The sequence below is a fragment of the Polyodon spathula genome, chromosome 1 (assembly GCF_017654505.1).
Source record: "Polyodon spathula isolate WHYD16114869_AA chromosome 1, ASM1765450v1, whole genome shotgun sequence".
NCBI lineage: Eukaryota > Metazoa > Chordata > Actinopteri > Acipenseriformes > Polyodontidae > Polyodon > Polyodon spathula.
The window spans coordinates 16,747,751-16,761,252 of NC_054534.1; the positions used below are offsets into that span (position 1 = coordinate 16,747,751).

Consider the following 13,502-nt stretch of genomic DNA (forward strand, 5'->3'; position numbering starts at 1 on the left):
TGGCCCTTGTGTGGCTGAATGCAGTTTTCATCAAACTGAAAAATCTGTGATTCAAGTTCCAGCCAGTTATTCTGGCGCAATTCCTGTGGAACATGAATCCAAAATGTGGGCAAGCGTATCTGTTTCCTATATCAGAAACATAGAAAATAAAAATATTAACTGCACCAACAGCAAGGACAACAATGGCCATGGTTCCCATTACCTTGGGTATTGAGCATATAGTACTTGGCTCCCATCATTTTGTATAGCACAACTGTATTGCTCAACACATCTTTTAATCTGGAATGGCTTGCTTTCTCCTGCCTTGCTTCTTTGTTTATAGATAATATGTGTTTTACTGTCTTCTATTTAAGGTCCCAGCCACATGTCTCTGTATCTTCTGCCCCACCGTGGAGCAGCGCTCACCAGCTGGTCCTTCGGTGATGGCACTCCGCAGTTTGACATCGGTGGGGAGTATTTCATTTTCTACTCCCATGGGCTGGACGCCCCAGCCTGGCGCTTCTGGTTCGAAGTTCAGGTGAGTAAAACAAGACGATATATATGTTCCTTGTAAGTGTTATTAAGGATGTTGGTTTTAGAACTTAAAGTATCATGTTAATGTGTTTTAACATCACCAATTGTTATGGTTAAAGGGTACATCAGCACTACAAGAAAGATAAAACATAAACTTTCCTACCTTGCTGTTCTGAATGTATTTGGTCATTGTGTAATAATCATTGCCAAACATCTGCATAATAATGACACTCTGCTATGTCCAAAATCACTGTTCTCGATCACCTCTTCTGAGCCAAAAACCATGACATTCCGCATGTACCCTGAAACGTCCCAGCGCATGCCCAATGAACTGTTGTATAAGCTATATTACCTCCATGTGGAAACTCACTAGTCTGTTTGACAAACATGATCTGTCTAATTTTCCCATAAGGAATGAACTTGTACCTGCATTCATTTTGTGTAGTAGACAAAAGCCATAGCTTAAAATGAAGTCACATGTTCAAGTTGTGTGATTGAGGGACCTTTTTGTGTCATTTTTAAAAGCCAGCAGAAGTGCACATTTTTCATTTAAATGCTGGATATGTAGGCAGCATGTATGGTCTGGTTTATTTTTTGCATATTAATAAACCTATTTTTATGCAATTTGCATAATTGGAAAGTAAATGTCTAGGTGTTGCTAAATGCACCGTCTGCAAGGCATGACCTACTGGTACTACAGAAAATGAAGGACTTGTTTTGAAGCGTGTTTCAAGGGTGTTAACCTTGCTTCTGATTGGTCAGTTTAAAAAATAGAAACCGGTTCTATTTTAGCGATGTCGCTCACTGCTGGTGTGGATACTCCCACTTGACTGCAGTGACTTCTAAATGATACGCTTGCATCCAGTGTGGATGTAGCTTTACACCAGCTTGTATAATAAATGAATCAGTCATGTGAGGTTCAGCCCACTAAACATAATATATCAAGGTTACATTTTTGTCAAACCTTTTATCATCTTTTCAGTTAATGAAAATAGTTATTTTAACTATTAACTGTATTTCTTCTATATCTGATAAGGGTTATTCATTTAAGGGCTTTTCTGTCTTAAATATAAGAATAGTTTTATTAAAAATTGTCATTCTGCAAAGTATTCTTTTTTTTCCCCTTGTTTTGCAAAAAAAGTTAAGAACAAAATTAAGAAAAATGGTAGTGAACAGCAGTACAAACTTAAGGAAAATGTTGGATTTGGGAAGATATTTTACAAATGTTTCAAGAATACAGCCCCAACACATTAGTTAAGTGCTTTCTATGTTCCAGGCCCCTAAGTCCAACTCAGGGGAAGAGATGATCTCTGTTGGCATTGCGTCTCACTACTTCTTTGGCGAGGATCAGGAGACTCCTCCGCTGATGGAGCTACTCCACAGGTTTCCGGACTGGTCCTTCCCTTCCCACTGGGTCAGCACTTACAACCTCTACCAATACTAGGGTCAAGACCACACCTACCGACTCAGACAGACTGAAATGCAACAATTCTACATTTTTTGATTATTTTGTTTTTACTTCATTAACCCCCAAACGTAGTTGGCTATTTACTAAAGACTGTAAAATGTTGTACTAAAACAGTTATGTGTTAGTTTTAGGATTGTTTTTTCTCTCTGTCCCCACCTTAATTTTTCTTTTACAGCATGTTCTCTAATTAGTGGATTAGAAATGGATGTGATGCCATTCTTGCCTTTTTTGACAGCTGCTATGATATCAAATTGCAAAATATTTTTTGGGAGACTACATGTAATGAGATCTGGCAGTCTCAATCCAGTTCCAGATGAAAACGCTGCATACAGTAATCTAATTGAGTTGCTGGCAGCTGCAGGAAGGCTGTTTAATGAGCATAGCCTGTACTATTGTGAGACACATAGACAGTATCATACCTGTGGATGAAAAAGGACTTCAGTCGCTAGAGCTTTTCGTACATAAACTTTGCAAAGCACTAAATTCTGTTAGTTTAGATAGGTTGTGTTCATACAAGAAAGTACAGAATTTTTCCAGGGCTGATATATTTTACAAGATTGAAACAAGTAAAAGCCATAATTTTTTGCTCAGTCACCATTTAAGAGTTTTATAAAAACTGTTTTGTTTATGTTTGTGTCTTTGAGAAGTGTAGTTCAGGGGACTCTACGGTCTTATTAATTTAGACACGTGGCCATGGAAATGTCTCTAATAGTCAATACCTAAAGTTCTTGTTTTAAAAAAATAGAAATGCTTTTATTTTTTTATTTTGTAAATTTGTAAAAGTAATGGGCAAAGGAGCGTGGTACAGGAAACATTATAGTTTAATGGTTCCTGTTTTGGGAGGGTTGTGTTATGCTGTTGGACTGGAACAAACTGACATAACTAATAAAACAAATTTTTATTGTCAGATAGCAACCGTATCATACTGACTTTCAGTATGTCTGTTGGGGACTTGAGCCTGAAAACAGTTCCTGATGTTAAGATTTCTTCAGTGCAAAATTTTTGCTTATAGTGCAAGGTTAATAACTCTTAGCTGCCAAACTGTATGGAGTGAATTCACAAAACACTTTACTGCAAAGTGCCATTAGCACCAACAGAAACACTTAGAAAAAACTAATTTAAGAGTACCTCGAACTCCTTGGATTACATGTTTTTGGTTGTTTTTGTCAAATTTTATAACTTTTATGGGTGGTTTTCTGGTTTAAAAAGCTGCACAAATAATACTTTGGAGTATGGCTTTGTGAGTTTCCACCCCATAGTCTTGAATAATGACATTAGTTCAGATTCTGGTTCTTGTGAAAAACTACAAAAGACGGGAGCAAGTCTAGAGTAAAATCATGATATTTTTATTATTTTGACCCCAACACTTAAAATAATAAGACATATTGCCGATATTTTGGCTGGGAGGAAATTGTGGAATTGCTCTAAAGCCAAGTTTAGCCTGCTAGTTTGTGGTTAGAGAGCTGTTTCCATATCTATAGAAAATGGAATACTGCCCACAAATAAGTTTAACTTTCTAAATCCGTTTTTAGTCCAATGTACACTACCATATATGTAACACCATTGCTGGTGATAACAGAAAAGCTTTAAAGTGCATATCACATTAGTTTCCATCCAGTATTTGCATTCCAGGAATGAATGAACCCACATAGACTGTTTAAGTAGTAAGAGAGGCAAAGCTGAGTAATTCTAAATCCTAAAAACAAAACAAAAAGCTGTTTGATTTATTGTGTTTTTATTCATTTAAAAGTAGTCACTGTGGTTTTATTAAATCAAAGAATGAAGGAATTGTAGACTTATTGGTCCATGGCTAAAATGAATATTCTTAAACTCCTACATGGATACTTAAGATGATGATTAAACAAGACAAGCCGACAAAAAAAAAAAAAACTCCCTTCCCTGTAGAACTATTGTTAGTTAGGTTGCCTTACCAAGTATCAAACTTGGTGATTACAGACATAAATGCTATAAGAAGAGATCAATATAGGTAGCATGAATGTTTACCTGTTTAACATGTTGACTGAATTGAGTGATCAAAATGACAGCTCCTGTAGACCTGGATGATGTCATTAGGTTTATATGGAGCCCTTTTCACATTGGCATGCTGTACCCAGGTTGGAACCTACCCGAGTCAGAACCCAGTGTCATACAAGTCGGTTACGCAATTTCACACTGCTTTTGGTAAAGCAGGGTTGACTTGGGTGACAGAAAAAGGTAAACAGTGCGCATATCGATGCCCCGGAAACAATTTGTTACAGACACTTCCATCCGAAGTGGCCCAAATGTTGATTATAGAAAATGTTTGTTCATCCCTGCTGCAATCTGGCTCATGGTGCGTCTCATGCAACACAAATATGGCTAAACGAAAATGTTCATTGCAGAAGTTAGTTTCACACTGATATGGCTGTGTGTTATTTCGCCTGTATATGAATGGCTTATTTAACTGCAAATCTTATTTAAAAATTGGGTTTGACACTGTGAGCCATTTTATATTTCTCAGGATAACTTATTTTAACTGTCTTGTTTTAGATTTAGCTTTATTGCAAATCAATGTGTTTGTTGCTTGTTTTTATTATACAAATATTGATTTTTCTTCCCTTTTAAGATTTTGAATTTGTGTATCATAATTCATAGTAAACAATGTAAAAAATGTTTGTTGTAAATCTGCTGACAAAATTAATGAATATCGCTTCTGACTGATGGGTCTTGCAGCTATGAGAATCCATTGTTCTCTGCAGCAGAAATACACCTACAGCATCAAGGGGCAAATTAACGAAGCCATTGAAATTTTCTGACAATGGACCTGATTCACTAAGCAGGTTTATCCGGTTTTGTTTTACTAAATAGCAAAAAATAAAAGCTTTATGTAACAACATTTAAGTAATGTTATCGTTTAGCTTTGCATGTGAAAGGTGGAAGATAATTTCCTGGCTCGGTACAGGCACAGTGTTGGTTGCACAAGACTACACCTCAGTCCTAACCTGCACAATCTCACAGTTTTACCCACGATGACTTTTGTTTGTTTTTATTTTTCTTTTTCACACAAAAGCACTGTTGTCCTTCCAAACACAGTCATGTGGTCTCACGGCTTTGAAAAAAAAAAAATGAGTACCTCAAACTTACGATTGATATTGTGTGACTATTCAAACTTCATTTGTCATTAATTTCCCTATTAACATCCATTTTGGGGGTGTGGACTAATTTCAGCTGAGTTAGGCGCTAGTTTAATTTGTGAGATTCAAAACATGCTTCTCCACCAAGCACCACCTTAGGTATTTCTTGCTAGTTTTGTAACATCATTACAAACAAAACTTAGCATTAAGGGCAAAAATGCTTAGTGAATCTATCACTCCGTTCCTTCATATTCCAGATCCATTGAAGATTAAAATAGATCTATAAAGAGTTCTCTAGAGCAGGGTTTCCCAGTCCTGGTCCTTGGGGCCCACTCTCTGCTGGTTTGCATTCCAACTGAGCTCTCAGTTACTTAACTAGACCCTTAATTAAAATGATAATTTGCATAATTGTACCTTTTTAATTGTTTTCAGCTCTTAAACTGTTGCAGAGTTCAAGTTACTTATAAAATGTTATAGTTAACTTGAACTCTGCAGCTGAAAACAAGTAAAAAGCTGAAAACAAGTAAAAAGGTCTAATTAAGCACATTATCAGTTCAATTAATGGTTTAATTCTAATTCCAATTTAAGTAATTGAGGGCTCAGTTGGAATAAAAACCAGCAGACCCAGTGGGTCACCAGGACCAGGATAGGGAAGCACTGCTCTAGACAAAAAGAGAGCTCTCTACTATATAAAATGGTTTTGGGTTGCGGTGGAGAGGTTAACCATAAAAATAAATGCAGAAGAATTAAAGAAGCACATAATCAATATGTAAAGTGGATAAAGTAGCACATTTCTTTACTTTCCTTTCCTGTTACACTCTTTACATTGTTACATGGATTTTTCCTTAAATATTGCAGATGGCGTAAACATGTGGCCCAATGTAAACTTGCATCACAGGGGAGGTGGAAAATTAGGATAATAGCCGCTGTGCCTCCGCTGTTATGCAGAACCCTTTGCTCCCTCCTTTGCCTGTTGTATGTTGGCAGAATTAACTTTCCTTCTCCTACCTGTATTGGTGTCACCATTGGTGCTCACGGCCTTCTGTCCACTCTGGGGCTCTACCATTTAGCAAAGTACTGTGCAGAGGGGATCAATTAAAAAAAAAAAAAAAAAGATGGATAAAAGGTCTGCCTGGTCTGAAGTGGAGTGAATAATTGCAGGGTTGTTATAGCTCCAAATTGGGATTGCTTATTCGTGCCATAGGTAGTCTGTTACACTGTGTGTGTGTGTACACACACACACACGGGGCAACATTTCTAAAAGCACGGGCCAACACCTTTTATTTATACAACATCAGGAAAAGTCCTAAATTCTGACTTGCACGATTACAGTAAATCATTTTGGTTATTGAAAAAAAATAAAAAAACATGTAAAAATGGCTGTTCAAATAAAATTAGTTTTGTAAAAAGGTGGAAAAAGGTTATTCATTTTGTGTTATTGCTTGTCTTGTTTAATTTCATGTCATTATAAGAAATACAAATTATGTTAATCTTTTTTGTATAATTTCAACACAAGCTTTGGTTGGAACCATCTCCCTCTGAATAGAGTAGACACTTTATGAATAGTTTTTCCCACCATGCTCCAGTTCTCTGGAATGCTTCAGCAGGGATCATCAGAAATACTGATTACCTGGCAAAGTTTAAGGCCTGTTTAGTATCTCAACCCTTTGGAGTGTGAACACATTTTACATTTTTGTATTTTATTAAACTTTTTTCGGTTTTTGATTGTGAAGCGCTTTGAGGTGGCTTTGCCATGAAAGGAGCTATATAAAAATAATTGGATTGATATTGACAGTAATATCTTGGAAGTGAAGTGTGTTTAATATTATTGCACTACTGTTTCAATTTTCTGAGATAGCAAGAACGAGCCTGTCCTTTATGAAGGCCACCAGAGCCACAAGGAATGTCAAAAAGGACAAACTAAAACTGAATAAATTTCCCTTCAACTACAATGTCTGAAATCCTCTTTGTTCACAACGTGGGATCTTGTAATAGAAATACCTGCAAAGGCACATTGCAACCCAGAGGTCTGCCTTGCAGATGTCTGCTTGTATTCCCTGAAACATCTGTGTGGGCTTGAGCAGGCCAAGGGGTTTTGTTGATTAGTTTCAGTTGTGGAATTGATTTGCATGAAAGGGCTGGTATTGTCTATGAATGGATTAGTCTGTATTCATTTGCTACCTAGGCAACAATTTCATTAATCTACACAGCACTGGCTTTATCCATTGCTTACCCCAGAAGCAAAAATCATTTTTTTATAGCAGATCTGTCATTTTCCTTAGAACATCAGCCATGCAGTTTCAACTACCACCCTGTGCTTCTAGAGGAACAACTATTCTTTGTGGAATTAATGTCCTAAAAGTAGATAAAGCTATAACAGCCAAATAAACTGGTTTAACATGGCTATCTCGACCAGCATAGATTCTCACAGACCGCAATGCTGTACATTAGAATAGGAAAAAGAGTACACTCCAGCATCACAATTAACAAAAGGCTGAATCGGCCATACAGCAAATAACAACACTAGAGCCAGGTTTAGTTATAACTGGCTTGCTCACAAGTTGCCATGAAAGCATCTGATAAATGAACACTGTCAAAACGAGTTAGTACCACACGAATAGTTCCTTCTACTGATATAGGGGACTCTCGCATAGTACCAGAAGATACAGCATCGACAGGTTTGTGAAAAGCAATTGTCCACAGTATCTATGAGATACTTGCTTCTGGCTAGAGATCTGCCTAACACCACTGGAATGCGGGAACAGTGCTACCTTGGAATCTGGTTAATAGTTAAAGCAGGGGCAGTGTGAACTGAAGTGGGGGAATCTAACTCTCCTCAGACATCATCTGAAAGAAGTATTTCTGAGAAAGCGCACCATCATAGTCCTTGCGTTTCCAGTCATTTTTTGTGGGCCCTACACTACAGGATATGATCAAAAAGTAATTCGTGACTTAGGGCCTCAACCAAAGTATTGTCACAGTGCAAGCGTAGTCTAAATAACACAAAAACAGACTAGTGTTACTGTCTCAAGCAATGCCCATGTTAGTTCACTTTTCACATTGCGAAGTGGTTGACATAAACACAGTTTAAAAAGCATTAGATTTATGCAAATGACCTCTATGCTAAAACACAAACACAAAAAGATAAAGGTTTTAGTTTTTAATAATTTATTGTACTCGTTATTAACAGAAAACTGAAAAAACAGTACAGAGACAAAAACTATACTGCGTTGCATTCAGCATTTCTACTCTGTTAGACAGATTTGTGAGACCTGATTGCTTCCTAATTTCATGGAAAATGCAATTTGTTCAACAAGGAAAAAACTGTTTTGTCTTGGTTTGGTCTTTAGCTGAATATTTAACACAATTTAAACCATTATGTGCCATTTTCCTCATTTGAGGATAGGCTACTTTGTAATTTTTTACAAACCTGTTATTTTAATGTTTTCTTTGACTATATTGTTATGATAGCTTACTGTAATGTTCTTAACCACAAAAGTTGACGAAATGTAATGTATCAAATTACATAATGGTTTAACACACCTGCACATTGTAATCCAGGTAATTCAAAGACCTGCAGATGAAGTTTTTGATACTGAGTTTGAAAATCAATAACCTTTCCCTTCCCTGGAAACTGCTGAGAAGATTTTGAATAGTATCAGCCAAATATTGATCAAATACATTAGCTTTCAAGACACAGAGGTCTTGAAAAGGGCCGAGGTGAACATGGAAGGTAAAGAAAGTTCAGCTATTTTATTGTTATTTTGTTCATTCTACTGATGTTTCTGTCACCGCTGGACTCAATATTGATACATTATGCCGAATTTCAATTCATGTATAGATCATCCTTGCTTTCAGAAGTATTTACATGGTTTAATTAAAAAGCTAAATGTAGATATTTCTGACACAATTTGAATTCCATTATCATCATAACAGTATAATTAGTTTTAAACAAATTAATTTTCCATGTTATGAAATGTGTTTTGTTTTCTGAGGGTGAATTTAGAGGAACTTCCTTTATGTTCAGGAAGTTCACCTAGAGAACAGTGTGTTTTCCATATTGCTAAACCTTTTAATAGGTATTGCTAAAAAAAAAAAAAAAGCTCAAACTTGGTTGATCAGTTATGCCCAAACATTTTGCATCACTTAGACTTAGGATTGAGATTTTTTTATTTTTTTTTTTTTTTTTTTTTTTATAGATTATATGAACATAATTTAGTACAGTATTTCATGTTAGATTTCAAAATGTCACGTTTCTATTTTTTTGTCAGTTTTTCGTTAAATGGAAAATTACAATGCGATATGTAATTTAACATGTTAACATAACATTATTCAGCAGCTTTCATTCAACTTTATGAAGAGGGTAGCAAAACGTTAGGCCCTAGCTGTACACCAGCACAGCCTATACAATATACAGACAACTCTATTTTGTATATAGGTGCACCACTATACACATTATTAAAATACACCCCAGTAAACGTGAGATGCTGCTGTGGAAAACACTTGTAACTGATCAGAAGCGGCTTTAGAGTCATCCATTAAAAACTACAAATTAGTCAAAATCCATCAGGAATAACGTATTTTCTTTAGTTGGCACAACACAATAATGCACAGCCTAGGCAGTAAGAAAAACAACGGTTGACAGCTATGTTAATAGTGTCCCTCAGAGACACAACACACATTAGAGACAGTAGAGCAAGCCAAGGCAATGAACAGCATTGTTTCAATACAATGTGCAACAGATGAAACAATTTCCTTTCCAATGTGCACTGGCTACTGCAAAAAAAAAAAAAAAAAATCCTTTTACACAACATCAAAACACAAGTCTTCTTTCAAAGCTGGGTTCTTTTTTCCCCAGATTCACAAATGTGAAGATTTCAAGAATATAATCTCTTACAATCCAACCTAGTAGCTCTCATCACCATGTGATTACTACATAAACAACGTGGCACACAAGGGGTTAGGCATGAGGCTGGCTCAGATTCATATGCTTTATTTAAATTCAGTTATGTATAGTTTGACATTTGTTTTTCATATGATTCTAATTTCAAATATAATAAACTATTCCACAAAAATGTATCAGTGCATTTACTGAACACCTTGTCTTTATTCTGTTAAGTTAAAAACTTCATTTATACATTTTATTTTTATTTAACAATGTTTTTAGGCGAGATTATAATTCTGTGCAATCTGGGACTTTTGTTCTGATTAAATTGTTTAAAACGTAACTGTCAAGTTTTAAACAAGTTGCTTTCCCTAACCCTAACTCTATCCCTAAACATAACCATAACCGGATGTCTTTTAGATTAAGTGATATGAGGTAAACATCATATACGACTGACAGTTTCCCTCTTCTGTTCAGATTCATTTAGCCTTATACGAGATTCTCTGTTGTATAGTCATTACCATACATGTTATGTTGTTGTAGCAGTAAACCAGTATCTGTTAGCTCTATGTAGTAGCATTACCCCCAGCCCAAATATTAAACAGTTGAAAATATTAGCTGCTGCATTCAAGTAATGTCTCATTTCAGGCTTTTTGAGGTATTGTGCCCATTGAAATGAATGTTATAGACAGTTTTCAGAGGGATGGGGGGTGCCCTATTAAAAGTAAATTTATGTTACTGTTGATTTGTGCACTGCAGAAGTGTCAATTATTTTTTTTATACACATTGACCAGCATTGCTTGTGTGGTTGTGAAAAAATGAGGACAATAGCTCAGCACTGGTTTATAATCCTGTCATTTACCTTTCAGATGTAATGTTAACAAACGTAGCCTCCAATGATAAATGTACATAACTTAACCATTACTCAGCAACCACGCTTAAATTACTTGCCTAAATCTTACATGCATTAGTTTATCTTCAACTTATGTTGCACACAAACATTTATGCTCCTGCAATGAAAAAAAAACAAAACAATTGTGTCATCCTGAATTTCCAGTATTTCTGAATAGCATCCCATACATTAAGCAATACGGTTTATGGATCCTGATCAGATCTTTTGCAATTTTGAAACAATCAAGTGGAAATAGAAAAAGGGAAGCATATACAAAGTCAATAAAGGAAGAACACGCTTCCTACTACCAATAAAGCTACTTATAATATTACCATAGAACAAAATCCTGATTAGTAATTTAGGGAACTGATATGCAGTGCCTATAAAAAGTTCCATTATGAAATGATACAGTATGAGATTGTAAAAAGGTCCTGTTTAGAAGGCAACATAAAAACAATGAAGACCTTTCAATTGCATTGACTGGTAATGCGACTGGTGCGATAGATGTTTCAGCCGCTCTGGGTAGACACACACACCTTTCACAGAGAAGTTAAAGCAGCCTGAAGAAACTGTGAGTAAACTCAGCATCTGTACTGGCTGTTTTCGGTCTCATTGAAGGGAAATGCAACCAAGACATTACCATAGTAACCTATTCACTGTTTGTAGCGTTCTCAAGACGATACAGTAGGTTTAAAAAGTGTATATAAAATGTACACTAAATAATGTCACAAAAATAAAAAAAAACACAAAAAAATTCCCACGCTGACTGCATTTCATGGTTACTTGGTAACAATTCAAGCAACAGTCCACCCCTTCCCCCTCCGCTTTCTCCATAGGGACAGCTTATATAAAATATCCAGGTCAAGGGGCATGCACTTCTGGGATTGCATACTGTGGTTGTGCTAACCTTTGCCGTGAATATCTCATTCATCATTTGGAAGTTAAAATAAAGAGATATTTGGCAAACAAACACTCCTGAAGTACTTGGTAACAAGCTACTGCTATGTCAAGATGAGCGACTTAGCGAGCAACTGCTAAATGAAGGTGCTCCCACTATTCCTGCCTGTGTAATAAACTGTATTCAAATCTCACAAGTCATTTCTGTTGTAAGGGAACATAAATAGAAGTGTTAAGTAAATAGAAGTGTTAAATATCTGCACACAAGTGTCCTTACCACAGTTGCATATGTTTTTAATTCTGCCCTGACCTATTTTGCCATATTGTTTTATCCTAGCTGTACTTTGTGCCTCAACCATTTTGTGCCAAAAACATGCAATTGCAGCATATTCAACTGTGCTGACACCGAGGAAAAATATACACTTTATACATATGTATAGCATCAGGCTTACTTTTATTTATTTTTTTGGTGTTGAAGTGTCACACATAAAAAGTAGTGAAAACATTTTAGACTTGGTTTTAAACAGGATGTATTATACAAAAAACACTGTCATTCAGGAATTACTGAAGCACTTATATACAGACTTGTGAGAGTAAATAAGGTTACAAAAATCAAGCAAATATAAATCATTCAGGTGCTATAAAAATACATTGATCAACCAAGGACACAACCAGTTAAACAACATATATGTGATCTTTTAGAACTTTATAAAATCCTCAACGTACTTTGTTAATATATGGAATGAACTACTTTTATTCTCCAGTGTGCACATAATGTGGATTGTCCAGAAAGAAAAAGGCACTTAAACAAAACTCTAGACCAGAGGAATAGTTTAGTCAGTTTATATTTAAAACAAGAAAAAAAATACAACATTAACTTGCTTTAAAACAACTTTTGGTCTACATAACACCAAGGAAGAACTGTCTTTACTTTTTTAAAGTAATCAAGTCATACAATATTTGCATAGACAAAAACAATATCAAGTGATTCCTGATTAAATGAGATCGGATAGATAATTTCACTTCTTTCAAGGAAAAGCAAACGATATTGTTTAAAAGCAAGAGGCCTCCGAGTCTATTTTTCTGCAGGAAGCATCTTTGGAATGGTGTCCAAGTGCACTTTCTGGAGTTAGACTGGGATAGCCCTTCTACAGCTCAGTGTCCCTATATTTTTGTGGATTTACAGAATAGCCTTGCTTCGCCTGGTGTGCCAGCTGTCTGCGGTACTCTTCCTCCTCCTCATCACTGTGGTAGTATGTTCCATCAGCAGCATGGGGCTTAGCAGGTTTCTGAGGCTCTGGTCTGGAGCTGGAACTGAAAGACATTTATTTCTTCAATTTTTTAATTGGCAAAGCGCTATCAAAGTGGTATTGACCCTCCTAAATTGACTGAATATCTGTAAATGTTTGTGTGTAAAAATATGCTTTTCTTCTTATTCAAAGTGGTAACTACTTCACTTTGGTAATGGGGAAAGATATATTCTGTAAGAGAACATGCAGGTATTGTATACAGACAGACAAACATCTTCTATCCCAAGATTCTGATGAGCTTAAAATTCCCTAACCAAGTTTTTCACAATTTGATAAAAAAAAAAAAAAATCGACTCTCTCTTACCCTATTGGCTGTGTTCGATTCTGCTCTGGATTTTGCAATTTGATCGGGACAGCGTAGATGTCAGGATGCTTCTGGGTTATTTCAAGCTACAAAATAAAAAAAAAAAAAAAAAAAAAAAAA

At 35.9% G+C, this 13,502-nt stretch overlaps 2 protein-coding genes across 6 annotated transcripts in view; one reads left to right on the forward strand and one right to left on the reverse strand.

The window, feature by feature from the left end:
- Nucleotides 1-3,871, forward strand: part of LOC121314849 (endoplasmic reticulum metallopeptidase 1-like) — a 31,163-nt gene extending 27,292 nt beyond the window's left edge. Inside the window, exons 14-15 of the mRNA XM_041248567.1 lie at nt 354-517; nt 1,790-3,871. Coding sequence (XP_041104501.1) covers nt 354-517; nt 1,790-1,957 — 332 coding nt within the window. The 3' untranslated portion in view covers nt 1,958-3,871. The remainder of the gene's footprint in view (nt 1-353; nt 518-1,789) is intronic.
- An 8,332-nt stretch (nt 3,872-12,203) lies between these two features.
- LOC121314858 (tight junction protein ZO-2-like) overlaps nt 12,204-13,502 on the reverse strand; it is a 45,123-nt gene continuing 43,824 nt past the window's right edge. For all 5 annotated transcript variants that reach the window (XM_041248601.1, XM_041248610.1, XM_041248577.1 and 2 more), the window contains 2 exons: nt 13,383-13,468; nt 12,204-13,082 (listed from right to left, as the gene is read on the reverse strand). In XM_041248601.1, coding sequence (XP_041104535.1) covers nt 12,917-13,082; nt 13,383-13,468 — 252 coding nt within the window. In that variant the 3' untranslated portion in view covers nt 12,204-12,916. The remainder of the gene's footprint in view (nt 13,083-13,382; nt 13,469-13,502) is intronic.